The sequence below is a fragment of the Delphinapterus leucas genome, chromosome 16 (genome assembly GCF_059928025.1).
Source record: "Delphinapterus leucas isolate spDelLeu-1000000601 "Yukka" chromosome 16, BTC_Dleu_Yukka2, whole genome shotgun sequence".
In the NCBI taxonomy this organism is placed as follows: Eukaryota; Metazoa; Chordata; class Mammalia; order Artiodactyla; family Monodontidae; genus Delphinapterus; species Delphinapterus leucas.
In genome coordinates this window covers 60744367-60760439 of record NC_143144.1, presented here as the reverse complement: position 1 = coordinate 60760439, position 16073 = coordinate 60744367, and the positions used below count along the sequence as shown (strand labels likewise).

General features: G+C 40.5%; 1 protein-coding gene across 8 annotated transcripts in view; it reads left to right on the top strand.

Moving 5' to 3' along the window:
• The window catches only part of ARMH3 (armadillo like helical domain containing 3), a 178014-nt gene that overhangs the window by 58567 nt on the left and 103374 nt on the right, over positions 1–16073 (top strand). For all 8 annotated transcript variants that reach the window (XM_089898097.1, XM_022568962.3, XM_089898096.1 and 5 more), the window contains 4 exons: positions 909–974; positions 2475–2544; positions 3575–3635; positions 8598–8686. In XM_089898097.1, coding sequence (XP_089754223.1) covers positions 909–974; positions 2475–2544; positions 3575–3635; positions 8598–8686 — 286 coding nt within the window. The remainder of the gene's footprint in view (positions 1–908; positions 975–2474; positions 2545–3574; positions 3636–8597; positions 8687–16073) is intronic.

Genomic DNA, 16073 nt, shown 5'->3' with positions numbered 1-16073 from the left:
CCTCCTTCACTTACTCCTTACTCTGATCTTTTTTCTCCTAAGAAAAACAATTAAGGCGTGGTCCATGTGGAACAGAGATCTCTCTCAGTCTTTCCATTTTTATGTTCTTAGTGAAAAGATGACCTGCTTTTCACCAGGTTAGGGGTAGCTGGTTATAGAAGAGCTGCTTATTAGCAGTGGGCCTGGTGTAATTGCTTTTCAAAAATCTTTCTAAGAAAATCTTTAAAGGAGTTGTTTTTCACAAATGGTAACAGTTCCTAGGAATTGGAGTCTGTAGGCACATCAGATCTTCAGAAGAGATGTTGGGAAAGGGCCAAGGGATGTTTATTACTGATTCATGGTGAGAGGTTTTTGATTTTATATCAGTCTTCAGCAAAGCCAGGGAGAGACGGGGTCTTACCTACTGCCATGTTGCCTGTGTAAGCAGCTTTCTCTTGCTGTGCCAAGCCCGTTCCCGGCGGAGTGCAGACCTTTCTTCTTAATCGTAGATCCTCATGTGGAGCCTGCACATGTATCCTGCAGTCCCTATGAAAACCTTCAAGCTGTCACAAACAGAGCAGGTTCCTTGGGCAGATGGGAAGGAAGAGAGAATAGGAAAACACATTCCTCTCAGCATTTGCCTCAAGTGCCTGTGCCTTAATTTTTATTGTTTGTAATTTGCTTAGAGATTTTTGGCCAGTTAGAGACACACTGGGAAATTACACCCAAGTGAAATCTCATGGCTTAAGTGGGGCTTGACATAAAGGCTCTAGGCTCATCCCATTACTCTCTAACTGGTCCTTGAAAGGAGTTCTTTAAGTCCTACAAATCCTTGGGCTTTAAGATTATAGATTATAGATAGATTATAAACTGAGTTTCTTAAGTATAGCACTCATTCCATACTTTTAATCTGTTTTTATTTTTATTAGGATCAGTATGCCAATGCATTTTTGCATGACGACAACATGAATTTTCGAGTAAACTTACATAGAATGGTAAGTGTGACTTTTGCTTCTTGTTTTTTCTTAGAGGAATTTTTCTGCCAACACAAAATTGATCCTACTAGAACAAGTGTGGGTGGAAATTTATGCTAAAGGGCTCTTGCTTAACTGCTGTTCAGAAGACCCATACTGGTTGTTGGGATTTTTTGTGTGTGTCATGGAGGTGTTACCTGCTCAAGAGAGGGTGGAAAGATCCATAATCGTATACCCATGGCAGTAATATTAGAATGTATCAGGGGACTTCCCTGGCAGTCCAGTGGTTAAGACTCTGCAGTTCCTCTGCAGGGGGCATGGGTTTGATCCCTGGTCGGGGAACTAAGATCCCACATGCCGCCCAACGTGGCCAAAAACAAACAAACAAACAAACAAAAAAAAAACAAAAAGGGACTTCCCTGGTGGCACAGTGGTTAAGAATCCGCCTGCCAGTGCATGAGACATGGGTTCGATACCTGGTCCGGGAAGATCCCACATGCCACGGAGCAACTAAGCCTGTGCGTCACAACTGCTGAGCTTGTGTGCCACAACTAATGAAGCCTGCGCGCCTAGAGCCCATGCTCCGCAACAAGAGAAGCCACCCCAATGAGAAGCACGCGCACCTCAACGAAGGGTAACCCCTGCTTGCGGCAAGTAGAGGAAGCCCACGCACAGCAGCGAAGACCCAACGCAGCCAAAAATAAATAAATAAAATAAATAAATTTAAAAACAAACAAAAAAACCCCTCAAAAGTATATCTTGACTAGAGATATACTTTTATACAAGTATATACAAGATAGAATGTATCAGTAATGTAGATTTCAACAAGGAGATGGGCCTAAGCCTTTTGCTTTCAAAATGTAGTACAATCTTTGATTGGTTGATGCTAGATCCTGCTTTGATTTATTCATCTGAGAGGTGGGGGAAATAAGAGTATGAAGGATCAGGGAATTTCCTAAAACTTGGAGGTATGTTCAGAAATATCACATTGAAGTTTATATTAAAACTTTCCTTAAAAAAAAAACTTTTTTTTTAAAATGCTACTGTTGCTGCCTTTACACAGTCACATTTTCTTTTTTTAAAAATAAATTTCCTTTTATTTATTTATTGGCTGTGCTGGGTCTTCGTTGCTGCGCACGGGCTTTCTCTAGTTGCGGTGAGCGGGGGCTACTCTGTCGCGGTGCGCGGGCTTCTCACTGTGGTGCCTCCTCTTGTTGTGGAGCACGGGCTCTAGGCGCGCGGGCTTCAGTAGTTGTGGCACACAGGCTCAGTACTTGTGGCTCACGGGCTCTAGAGCGCAGGCTCAGTAGTTGTGGTGCACGGGCTTAGTAGCTCCGCGGCATGTGGGATCTTCCCGGACCAGGGCTTGAACCCGTGTCCCCTGCATTGGCAGGCAGATTCTTAACCACTGCACCACCAGGGAAGCCCCCAGTAGTGATTTTACTTGCATGAAAAACATGATGGTAAGCCATTGGATGTTAGTTCAGATGTCTACTAGTTTCATTTCTTTTTTATGTGAAGCCTATGAGACACAGGAAGAAGGCAGCAGACAAGAACCTTCCCTGCCGTCCTTTGGTATGTGCAGTACTGGGTGAGTATCATCAAAATTGGCATGTTTCTGGGCCAGCGGTAGGTTTTCATGATTAAGATGAGGGATAGATCCTGGTTGATGTGCGCTTCCTCCTCAGGGAAGAAGTTACTGGTTATGTTTCTTCCCTGGCCTAAGAAACCATGTTTCTTGTTGAGTTTGGTAAAGCAATCCCAAGGAGTATAATGCTCAATTAAAGGGTGCTTTTGTTCAAAGAAAAAGATCTTTGTAGGGAGACAAATGTCTAAGTCTAACCTTGATACATGATTTAAATTTGTAAACTGTCTTACACTTGATCAAGATTTCAATTTCTTCCCTCCCTTTCTTGGTCCAAATTGTGTGTCAGCTGGCCAGGAGGCTTAAAGTTCAAGGTTCAGACGTATAAAACTTCCTCTGAGTAAATTAAGCTGAGAGGAGGCTGACAGAGCTGACAGCTAAGGGGCTGTATTGTAGGTAATTTAGTCTGCCCAGAATTCTACATTTTCCTCAGGTAAATGATCTGAACTCTTAATTCCATTTCACCTGGGTATTCAGCCCTACTTCCTAAATCTACTTGATTTTAGAAACAATAATTAAGGCTATATAATATTAAGTCTCTATTGACCCAAAGCTCCTCAGACCATTTCAGTCAATACCTGACAAACTGAGTGTGATAGGAAGATGAGATAGACTGACATAGCTTTAGAGTTTGAGTCTGGTTACACGGATGTGATCCATAGTTTTTTTCTCTGCTTGCCTCATCACTTGGTTCTCAGAATATGATTTCCTTCTGGCATTTTGCATTAGTGTCATGGTATGAAATATCTGTACAATGAAATCTCCCTTGTATCTGAGTTTATTGGCAGGTCAAAGTATCCTTCTGGAAGTAGGAGAGAACTAATTTTCTTTTTACCTTACAAGTGGCAGGTGGTGAAAGTGTTGCAAAAAGTGCCTTATATAAAATAAAGTGCACTGAGAAGGTTTTTTTCCCAGCCCAAAGGCAAGCAATGAATTTCATTCTGATTGATCTAAGTTTTCTCTTTTTCCCATTCAGACCTGATGGTAGAGTTTATTGTAACACACATGATGAAGGAGTTTCCTATGGATCTCTATGTGTAAGTACCGTGGTTCATTTAATGTGTGCAAATCTGTTTTATAGAATGGAGTGATGGGAAGTTTAATAGTCACAAAATTTTTATGTACACTTCAGGAAAAGCACATTTATGTGTGGAGAAGTGTCAGGGAGTGTTTTATGGCCTGTTTTATACATTTTTCCAGAAGGGGGGAAAAGTACAAACTATGTCTCTTCATTATCACTTTTAGGCACACTGCATGAAGAACAGGGCTGATGCGTTGAAGCAGTGATCATAGCTGACTCCTGTACCCAAGGATATGGAATACTAGCAGACCACTTAGTCATCCCTGGGCTTTGGCATCAAAGGAGTCAGCAGTATTTAAAAGATATGGAAAGGCCAGAGGGATAGATCTTTTGGTTCATTCTTAGCCTACATTGTACTAGCCACATAGTCAGAACTCTGCTAGCTAGGCAGATTATGTATATAGTGGCCAGGCTGGGAGATTCCTGCCTCCTGAGGAGATCTGATTGTCTGTCACAATTCTTTACAACCAGTATAACTAGAGATGACTGAAAATCTTCATATTTTAATAAAGTTTAAGCCTTTAGGCTTTCTCTCTTCTTTGGTATTTCAGCATTCTTCTTATCGTCAGTGCCTAACAGCTGTGCCATGTTAGTGTGATCTCAAATATATGTATTATCTTTATTCCTTAAAATGCATCTGAATTCAGTCTGACAACAGAATTAGTACCTCCACTTTTTTGAGTAAGAGAGAAGTTTGGTGCACAGCAAGCTTAGTGTACCTTATTCCAATGCTAGGCTGGGATCTAGGGAGATATGAAAGATTTTACTCTGACTAGAGTAGATCTCCAGCTTTTTAGACTGTTTGTAGGCTACATATTTTTGGTTTCCTAGATATGAAATAATGATACAAATTTTACTTTTAGGTAAGTAGGTTGTGGTTTGCATTTTTCCATATCTTTTGGGTGTTTAAAAGTTAGTCTGATCCTTTATTTCAACTCAAAGACCATGAAAAGCTGCTTTTTTTTAAATAACACTTACCAGATGAGTTTTCTGCTTGTTTTAGATAGGATCGCTGAACATCAGTACCTCAGGGATCAGATTTGTTTTGCTACAGATTATATTTTTAGCTTGTTTATGTAATGTTCTAGTTCTAGGATATGCTCTTTATGTTGTAGTATATTATTATAGTCTTAGTTTTCTCATTTTCTAGGCAAGGAAACTGAGGCTCTGGAGGTTGGGTTGTTCTGTTAGTAAGCACCATTGCCTGGACTTGAACCCAAAGTTTCTTACAGTAAATCCTAAGCTGTTCCCACCCCTTCTCAGGTGTATTATCTATTGCTATGTAACAAACTACTTCAAAACATAGGGGTTTAAAACAAACATTTACTACCTCATAGTTTTTGTGGCTCAGAAATCCTAGCAGCTTAGCTGGGTAGTTTGGGCATAGGGTTTGGCAGAGGCTGCAGTCAGTGTGTTGGCTTTACTGGGGCTCTACTGGGCTGTACTGGGGCTGGAGAATTGCTTCCAAGCTCACTTACATGGTTGTTGGTAAATCTCAGTTCCTTGCCATGTGGGCCTCTCCGTAGGGTTGCTTGACATGGCAGCTGGCTTTCTTCAAAGCAAGTAATCCAAGAGAGAAAGAGAAGAGTGAGAGCCCAGGATGGAAGCCATAATGCCTTTTATAACTTAATTTCAAATGACATGCCATTTCTGTTGGTCATACAGACCAAGCCTAATACAATGTGGGAGGAGACTCCATAAGGTTGTGAATGCCAGGAGGTGGGGACCATTGGGGGCCATCTTGCAGGCCGGCTACCACAGTTACCTACCTAGTTAAGTTGCATCACCAAGATTCAAACTCAAGTCTGTCTGACCCCAGAGGCTGTACTCTTTCTTAACTACTACTATGATAAATGACAAAGGAAAGATTTGTACAGGGTGACTAATGCTCACTGGGGCATCAAAGGGGGCTCTGTTTGACCTGAGTCATGAAGAAACAATAGGAGTTTTCTATGCAGAGGAGTGGGGGAGGGACACCCCAAGCAGGGGACCAGCATGTTCAAAAGCTTGGAGACTTGAAAGTGTGGCATGTTTGGAGAATAGAAAGTAATTCAGGAGGATTAGAGTGTAGGGTACATGGAGGAAGGATAAGAGAGCAGAAAAAATGTTACCTGATTTAAGTGGATGATGGGTGTAACAGTTGAAGATGAGGATGACATGATAAGACTGTGTATTGAGTACTTAGAGTTACGGTATGTCACTGTCCACCCAAACCCTCACATCCCAGCCAGTGAACCTGATCTACACTAAATATTTTAACTCCCTCTCCCCAGTAGTTCCTGCCTTTTTTTGTTTTGCCTTGCTTTCTCAGTTCTTTTTCCACCTGCTTCCTAATTGAATGTCCTGAGGTTAGGGAAGATGGAGAAGATAACAAGCTGACAGAGGCTGGGCAGAAGTTCCTACCCTCAGGCTGAATTCACTTTCTTCATTACTACCCATGGGCATATTTCCATATCTCCCTCCCCCAACTTCCAGCCTTCTTTCCAGTTTTTGACATTTGGAGCATCAAGTCCTTTTTAGGTGAACTTATCTGCTCCGAGCTGGGCATCAGGCCAGCTTGCTGCTCTCATTTCTCATTATGTACTGCTTTTCAGCAACATACAGCGCAATGAGAAATTGAAAGCAAAATGAATTTCTACCATTTCAGATAAGTGTATAATCTTCCTGGTGAAATATGAAGAAATATGGAGCATGGAAAGGCTTAATACTCAAGTCAGAATCTGTGTCAGAAACGAAATAGTCTCATATCTGTGTATGAATGCTGTAGGTAAAGTAATAATGGGGGAAGGTGCTTATACGGAAAAAAAAGAAAAGTCTTGCCTGGAGCGGTAAGAGGTAGGAAAACCCAACAAATGAATTTCTTCTTCTGGATGTCTACACTCTGATTCTTGCCGCCACTCCCACTGCTGGCCCAGGATTTGGGAGTTAGGGGAAATAGTCTCTGGAGAGAGTAAACTCTCCTTTAAGTTACTCTTACATGGAAAACTTGGACTCTTTCTAATCAGGGATTCTCTGTAGGTAGAGACTTCAGTGGCCCCACAAGAAGATTTCAGGTTAAAATGGAACTGTCTTGTGTTGAAATAGGAAACCACTACATGCATAAAAGAAACACCCTAAGCAGTCAGTTTAGAGTCATTCAGCCAGTATATATATATTTTATATATATATATTTTTTTTTAATATATATTTTAAATTATTTATTTATTTATTTGGCTGTGCTGGGTCTTAGTTGCCGCATGTGGGATCTTCGTTGCAGCATGCGGGATCTTTAGTTGTGGCATGTGGGATCTTTTAGTTGCAGCATGCAGGATCTAGTTCCCTGACCAGGGATTGAACCCAGGCCACCTGCATTGGAAGCGTGGAGTCTTGACCACTGGACCACCAGGGAAGTCCCCAGAACTGAATTTTTAATTTAACTTTTAATGTAAATAAAATTTACATTTTATTTAAAATTTAATTTATATTAAAAACAAATTTAAATAGATCTAAAGACTTAAGGTCTTTAATTTTATGTTTTTGCATCCTATGTTTGCAATTTCGAATGGAGTAGTCTAATTTTGGTCTAGTGGTGCATCCTTCCTCTCAGGAAAGATACTCAAGGGAATGGTATCAGTAGTGCCTAATTGAATATTGACCTATATGTGGTTATAGCTCCCTTTTCCTAGTGATAGGGGAAATTAGCACAAGCAGTGTGTGTGGGATGGGGAGGGGGGATTTTTTTTTTAACATCTTTATTGGAGTATAATTGCTTTACAATGATGTATAGTTTCTGCTTTATAACAAAGTGAATCAGCTATACATATACATATATCTCCATATGTCTTCCCTTTTATGTCTCCCTCCCATCCTCCCTATCCCACCCCTCTAGGTGGTCACAAAGCACCGAGCTGATCTCCTTGTGCTATGCGGCTGCTTCCCACTAGCTATCTGTTTTACATTTGGTAGTATGTATATGTCCATGCCACTCTCTCACTTCGTCCCAGCTTACCCTTCCCCCTTCCCAGGTCCTCATGTCCATTCTCTACGTCTGTGTCTTTATTCCTGTCCTGCCCCTACATTCATCAGAACCAGTTTTTTTTTTTTTTTTTAGATTCCATATATATGTGTTAGCATACGGTATTTGTTTTTCTCTTTCTGACTTACTTCACTCTGTATGACAAACTCTAGGGTCCATCCACCTCACTACAAATAACTCAATTTCGTTTCTTTTTCTGGCTGAGTAATATTCCATTGTATATATGTGCCACATCTTCTTTATCCATTCATCTGTTGATGGACACTTAGGTTGCTTCCATGTCCTGGCTATTGTAAATAGAGCTGCAGTGAACATTGTGGTGCATGACTCTTTTTGAATTATGGTTTTCTCAGGGTATGTGCCCAGTAGTGGGATTGCTGGGTCATATGGTAGTTCTATTTTTAGTGTTTTTTTTTTTTTTTTTTTTTTTTTTTGCTGTACACAGGCCTCTCGCTGTTGTGGCCTCTCCCGTTGCGGAGCACAGGCTCCGGACGCGCAGGCTCAGTGGCCATGGCTCATGGGCCCAGCCTCTCCGCGGCATGTGGGATCTTCCCAGACCAGGGCACAAACCCATGTTCCCTGCATCGGCAGGCGGACTCCCAACCACTGCGCCACCAGGGAAGCCCTATTTTTAGTTTTTTAAGGAACCTCCATACTGTTCTCCATAGTGGCTGTATCAATTTACATTCCCACCAACAGTGCAAGAGGGTTCCCTTTTTGGGCAGGGGGGATTTATCTACCAGAAAGCTGCAGGTAGAAGTTCATTTCTTTCCCATGTGTACAGATTCATATCCAGTGTCTTTTGTGGCCTTAGCAAAAGCTGCCTCATTAAAGAAAGGGTATCTGTGGTGAGTTGCACCATATTTTTAGACTTATTCCAGTTTTTCTCTTTTTCTCTTACAGGCGCTGCATTCAGGTAGTACATAAACTACTTTGCTATCAGAAGAAGTGTAGAGTACGCCTGCATTATACCTGGCGGGAGCTCTGGTCAGGTAACTTTCTCTTTTGAATTCATCCTCTTTTCCTATATCTTTTTTTTTTTTTTTTTTTTTAACAAATTTATTTATTTATTTGTGGCTGCACTGGGTCTTCGTCATTGCACATAGGCTTTCTCTAGTTGCGGCGAGCGGGCTTCTCATTGCAGTGGCTTCTCTTGTTGCAGATCACAGGCTCTAGGCACGCGGGCTTCCGTAGTTGTGGCACGCGGGCTCAGTAGTTGTGGCTCATGGGCCCTAGAGCACAGGCTCAGTAGTTGTGGCGCACGGGCTTAGTTGCTCTGAAGCATGTGGGATCTTCCCAGACCAGGGCTCAAATCCGTGTCCCCTGCGTTGGCAGGTGGATTCCTAACCACTGCACCACCAGGGAAGCCCCTTCCTATATCTTTTATGAACCCCTAGGCCTGGGCACAAGCTGAATTTTTTTTAAAAACTTTTTAGTTTGTTTAGGTTGCTTCTATTTTCAACTCTTTTTTTTGTCATTTCAGCCTTGTTCTAATCCAAACCTGGCCATGTCACATACCATTATTTCATACTTTCTGTCTTGTTCCTTCTCCTCCCTGTAATTTTTGTCAGCTGGTAGAAACAAATATTTGAGTTCCATTGATTCTTCCAATGGGGAGTCAGTACAAACTTGGATTCTCCCTTGGTTCCATTTGGTAGCAGCATATGGACTATAGGGAGGCTTCTGTGTGTTTCCTCAGGATGAGTAATCTCAGGAGGAATGTCTTAGGGAGAGGAGGTGGGGAGGGGGTGGAGAGATGGGGGGAATCCTGTTCTTTGTGTTATATCTGGCATTGTTACTGTTTACAGACAGTGTCAGTTTTACCACTCCTCCTGTGCCAGAGACAAAAACAGCAAATTAGTGTTTACTTTTGTCTTTGTATCCATTTGGTAGCTCAGTAAAGTCACTCCACCCCTGTAGGAGGGAAGTGGCTCTTCTCTAAGGGTACAATTAATGCTGGCTTGCCACCCATTTCTTTTGTGCAACTAAATTGGAGGTTTCAGAAAAGCAGAGGAGACATTTTTCCTGAGGCATTTGCTTGCTGATAGGTCCTGTGGCTTTTGTGACCTGATGATACAATAAAGTCTTCTTCAGATGATTATAGTGGTAAATTGTTGCCCCACCCTTGGGAGAGCTTCTCTGTATTCTGAGCAGACAAGGGTGTGTTAGTGTCAGAGGCTTTATGAGAAATGGGTCAGTAACCCCACACCCTCCCATGGAATTCATCTCACTTGTTGTGACACATGGTTTCCTCCCAACCCAATTTGGCTTTCTAAATTTAGTCCTTCATAATGGAAAGTAGAGATCTTTAATTAATGGATTAGCAAGTTTTTTGCAGTTACTGCCTATGGTGGTGAAGGGGGAGTAGGAGAATAACAGTAAGTGGCAATAGTGGCATTTTGATATTTTAGGAGAAGAGTATGATTATGTGAGAGTTTGAAATTGAGGGAATGTCAGAAGAGCTAAAGAGAGATCAAAAGAGATTGAAATGACTAAAGTTAGTAGAATTTCTTAGGTCAGAACAGTGCTTTTTAATATTAAGGACTATTTGGTTGCCTATGGATAGTTGTATGATTATTAGGTTCTAAAAATTTAGGATTAAAGAGAAAACACAAAAATGATGCAAATCTCTGGATATTGGTATAATTGTAGGACTTATAGCAAGTACAAATGGTTTATATCTATAACTGGGGTGAAGTTATACATTGTACTAAAGAGTTGGTGGTAGTTATTATTTCTGCCTGCCTTTGATCCTCTTCTGGTTTTATTTTCTATTTAATTCTATTTTCTTTTCTTTCTACGCTAGCCACCCTGTCTGTGGCCCCTGGGATCTCTCTGGCTTTTCATCTTTCCTCTTCATCTGTTGTCCTCTTCCTCATTGTCCTGTCGTTGCCTTTTCCATTGCATTCTCCCATTCACTCTGGTCTGTCTCCCTGGGGCCCAGGGCTTCCCATTATTCTACTACCTCTACCTTGCATTCTGTCCTTTGTGCTATTGTTGTCATACATTTTACTTTTACATATGTTATGAACCCCAAAATACATTTCTGTCATTTTTATTTAAAGAGGCAATTATCTTTTAAAGAGATAAAAAAGTGTCTTTTATATTTATCTTTTCTGGATCTTAGCATTCACTAACCTAGCTAGAAAACTATGAGGCAAGAGACCATTCTTTATCCTATGTTGGTCAGTTGACTTTATTTCTTTGAGTACTTTATGTCGTATCCAGCTTTATGTATAATTATTTGCTATCTTGGGACTTCCCTGGCAGTCCAGTGATTACGACTTTGCCTTCCAATGAAGGGGGTGCGGGTTCGATCCCTGGTCGGGGAGCTAAGATCCCACATGCCTCCGAGCCAAAAAACCAAAACATAAAAAAAAAAAACCCTAAAACATTAAAAAAAAAACCAGAAGCAACATTGTAACAAATTCAGTAAAGACTTAAAAAAAAATTATTTGCCACCTCAAGACTGACTGACTGGCATTCTAAGGCCCTTGATACTTTGAGAAGAGGTGTATATGAGTGTCATTGATGAGAGTTGGATGGCTGCTTTTTCCTAAGACATAGGCATTTGTACTAGAGTTCTTTGCCAAGTGAGGTTAGCTCCTTTTCATACGTAGACTGGGTGAGCCCTCCTGGAACCTGGCTCCCTGTGTTCATACATGGAGTATATACAGTGAGATGCAGAGCAGCAGGTGTTAAGGAAAGCTGCAAAATACTAGACTACATCTGATGCATCAGAGCCTATAGTAATGTATAATATTGCAGTCAGTGAATATAAATGTGGCTGTGGAGGACCCACCCACTCCTTGGCTGGTACTGCCCCTCATATGTTGGCTTGCCCGTGTTTTCACTCTTTCTTTGCCTTCTAGACTTATGGATTTGAGGGAGGTGTGTGAAACTCATCATGGCAAATATGCTTATACGTACAGATGCTTGCCCATACATGTGCTGCAAACATTAGTTGAATTATACTTATAAATAAAACTGGTAGGGCATGTGTTGTTAGGTCAGACACACGGGAGACCTAGGGTGTCTAGGAAGCAGTGGACTGGGGTGCAGATGCCTTTTGTTATTTGGAATGGGAGCGTTTAGTCTCACTGCACTTTGAGTGGTGATGTTTATTCTTATACTGTTTGACTACAGTAGCTCTTTGTTATTGGGGAGGTAGCCAGAGGTCCCGCTCCAAATTCCCATATGGAATTCTCAGGCTTGGTTTTATGGATGAGGAGGAGCCAGCTGTATTAGTTGGGGGTTTAATCCTGCCTGATATGTTGGTTTTATAGATATAATCTGTGACCTACTCCCTGCTGCCACTGTCTATTTATATGATGCCTGTCACCATGGTATCTGAGTACGTGCAGAAATATATTTAGACTAACCTCAACTTGAATATAGAAAGGAAGAAGTCTTGCCTTTCTCATTGCCCTATTTTCAGCAGTTACTATTTTCCACCAAGTTATGGAAAGTTCAAAAGCTCTTCTCTGACCTCTAGGCTACCCAGATCTCCTATTTTGAGTAAAAGGTTAGGTCTTAAAACTCTCCTCTGATAAGACAGGAGAGTTGAGTCAGATAACTGAGTTTTAGGGTAAGATGAAATAGTTCTTTACCTTGGAGAATATAATGAAAGATATGATCTTTGCATCTGGAAAAATGTCCATTTGCACATACGTATTTTGCATATACAGAGAGTTCATGGACCTTCTTCTGAAGCCCATCCATGTTCCCATGTTAAGAATCCTGTCTTAATTTTAGGTTCCATGGCCTCCCAATTCTGTTTTCACAGAACATCTTAGTACTTGGTTAAATAGTTTTTCTTTATTTACTGACTGTGCTGCATTCCTCCTGGGAACTTTAGCTTAGTATTTTCTCTCAACTTCTGGAGGCTAAAGACCTTGTTAGTCACTATGTTTTGTTTCCTACACAGGAAACAAACACACTATGTGTGTTTCCTATACATTCCTACAGAACTTTGGGCTTCTATTTGAGCATATCACATTGTTTTGCTATGTTTGCATATGTCTGTACAATGATTTGCTTAAATATCTATCTTTCCTCTTAAAAAAAATTCCTGGAGGGCAGGGCCTGTGTTTTAATCATTGTTTTATTCCTAGCACACTACTTGGCTTGTAATAGGGGCTCAGAAGACATTTGAATGGATAAATGAATGGATGCATGGGTATGTAGAATTTCCATTAATGATGAATCAGCATTCTCTTAAAGCAGCACAATGTTGTGTTTGGACCTCAAAAAAAAATTAGAATATTTGTTGTCATGTATCTTTTTCTTTCTTTTTAACATCTTTATTGGAGTATAATTGCTTTACAATGTTATGTCAGTTTCTGCTGTATAACGAAGTGAATCAGCTCTATGTATACATATATCCCCATATCTCCTCCCTCTTGCATCTCCCTCCCACCCTCCCTATCCCACCCCTCTAGGTGGTCACAAAGCACAGAGTTGATCTCCCTGTGCTATGCAGCTGCTTCCCACTAGCTATCTATTTTACATTTGGTAGTGTGTATATGTCAGTGCTACTCTCTCACTTCTTCCCACCTTTTTATTTGAGTTGTTGTTGTAAAAGGGAGCAGTGATAATTTCTTTCCTTTGTCTCTTTCTTCCTTACCTACAGATAGATGGATTGCTTTTAACCAAGTGAAAATGGAAACTTAGATGGTTTCTAAGCCATTAACCAAGTAATGAGCAGAATGTTTAGAGGCAAGCATGTAGTTGTTAGAGAGGGAAATACTTGAACAGAACTTCATGGAGTCAGCTTATTTTACTTCCACTGCAGGCAGAAGAGGCATTGGGGAGGCAGCCTGCATTTAAATAGTGTAGCTTTCCACAGTCTGAAAACATGGGTTGATTTAAAGGCAGGTTTATATTGGCGTTTTATATTTGACATTTATCTATGGATCACAGTCCTTACCCTTTCCCTCTGCTGCATCCCTGGGTGATAAGTCATTATTTTTATCGCCATTTGTTGGAGAATGTATAGAAGGATAAGTGACTTGCTAAGGATCATGGAACAAGACACTAAACAGAGTCATGGTTAGAACTTAGAGTTTCTGACTCCTAAGCTCAGAAGCAGATCACTAGGCAACATTTGCCTCCCTGCAGAAAGAGGGGCCCCCAAAGCCCCCAAAACAATCTGTTCAGCTTCACTGTGCTAAATAGCATCCAAAGCATTCACAGCTTTGTGAAAAAGAGAGAAACTGTACATGGCCTGACCTTTCAGATACCTACTGGGAAAAATAGAAAACCCAGAGGGTGTCACAACTTTCTGGATCCAGCTGGCACTCTCATCACTGACAGAAGCCTATGACTTCATGGTTAGGTACACCTTGAGACTGGGACTTGAGAGCCTTTCATTGGGAGCTTGTTATACTGTAGTTGTTGTTATACAGGATTGAAAATTATCAAGAGAAAGACTGACCTGAGCTGTAGATTTCTTTGGCAGTTCTTGTATAGGTATAGCTTTGACAGATTGCCAACCCCTCCTGATTTGGAGAGACTATCCTTTGAGTTTTTAATTGTCTGCTTCTTTTAGTTTAGTTACTTTTTTAAACATTTTATTTTGATATAATTATAGACTCACATGAAGTTGCAAAAATAGTACAGAGAGTTCTTGTACCCTTCACCCAGCTTCCTCCAATGGTGATATCTTATATAACTCTATAATATTGTTTCTTTTAGTTTTGAAGAGGGTATCCAGGTGGGAAAGAACATAGCAGTAAACAGAGTATATGGGAAGAGGAATTTTGGCAGCTGTTATTGCTATTTTGTTCTTAAAATTGCTTTTTAAATTGTTCTTCCTATTTCCCCCCAATTTTCTCTGATTTAGGGGAATATGTTACAAGATGTATTCTAGGCTTGGTGTGCCTAATTAAGACTGCTCTAGCTTCCATGTGCAAAAACATGGAGGCTTCTTTCTTCTGTGGATAATCAGTTCCTCTCAAAATTAGAATGTTCTAATATAGGGTCATTAGAAGGTATTTCTCTCTTTTCATAATTTTGTTATGAAAGATTCTGTATAGCAGTGTACAAAGCCCCAGGATTGAAAAAGAATGCCAGGAAACCATTTTTTCCTTCAAATCATCACATTTGGCTAAATCCAAAATTTATACTATTTTGAATCTTTCTCTTAGAAACTTGGCAAAAGCAAACGATAAGAATTTCCAACAAGTTTAGCTTGTTAGAGGGAGAAAAAGATTCCCACCTAAAAGCCCCTTAAAAGAGTGAGAAATCTCTGTTCTTTTCTCTGCACGTGAAGGCACTTCCTATCCAGAGAAATGTCACCTCTCATAGGCCCATTAGCATCTTGTCAACTAAAAGAGGCAGAGGAAAGAATAGTTGTACTTTTGTTGCTCTGTCTGTACTGGTTGTATAGGAAAGTATCATTTGGTTTCATAAGGTATCGTTCCCTGGATCTCAAGTGAGCAGGACAAGTCTGTTAGTGGTTTTCCCTAAAACCACTTTCTTGGTTTAACCAAGAAAGTAAAGTTCTTGGTTCTACATCAGATGGCTCCACTGAGACATGGTCTCTTTGACTACTAGATTTCTTCAAGGGTGATTTTTGACTACCTTTCAATTGGGCAATGTTGGAAAAAATAAGCAGGTGGTATAGGGCCCTAGAAGAAGCCAGTAGCTTCTGAGCATGCTTAGTTAGAGGCAGCTGCACAGAAATGAGGTGTATGGGATCTTGCATTTCTGAGTCTAAGTTCCATATGGGAACTTTCACATAAAAACTCATTTTCATGGTAAAGAGGGTGGGTGGTAACTCTGAGGATTGCAGTGTCCCCAAGTAAAGGGGGAATTGGAGATAGTTGAGAATTTTATTTTCTCTTTTAGCAGATACACTTTAACAGCAAGGAAAATGGTAAGACAGAACCTAACTTCCATTTAAAGAAAGGATTTGTTTTTTTTTCCAGTTCATCTAGAGGGGTGTGGAGCCTTTAGACAGTGCAGTTTGTTGACGTACTGACTTATTATTGTGCTAAAATACACATAACATAAAATTTACCATCTTAACCATTTTTAAGTGTATGTTCAATGGTATTAAATACATTCACGCTGTAATGCAGCCATCACCACCATCGTTCCCCATAAATCTTTTCATCTTGTAAAACTGAAACTATTCTGTCTTTATGATTTTGACTACTCTAAGTACTCCATGTAAGTGGAATCATACAGTATTTGTCTTTTTGTGACTGGCTTATTTTACTTATAATGTCCTCAAGGTTCAAGAAATCAGATTCTCCCCCTTCCTGCAGATTTAGCTATTTTTTTGTTATTATAATTATTTTTTGCTGCACTGCGCAGCTTGTGGGATCTTAGTTTCCTGACCAGGGATTGAACCCAAGCCCTTGGCAGTGAAAG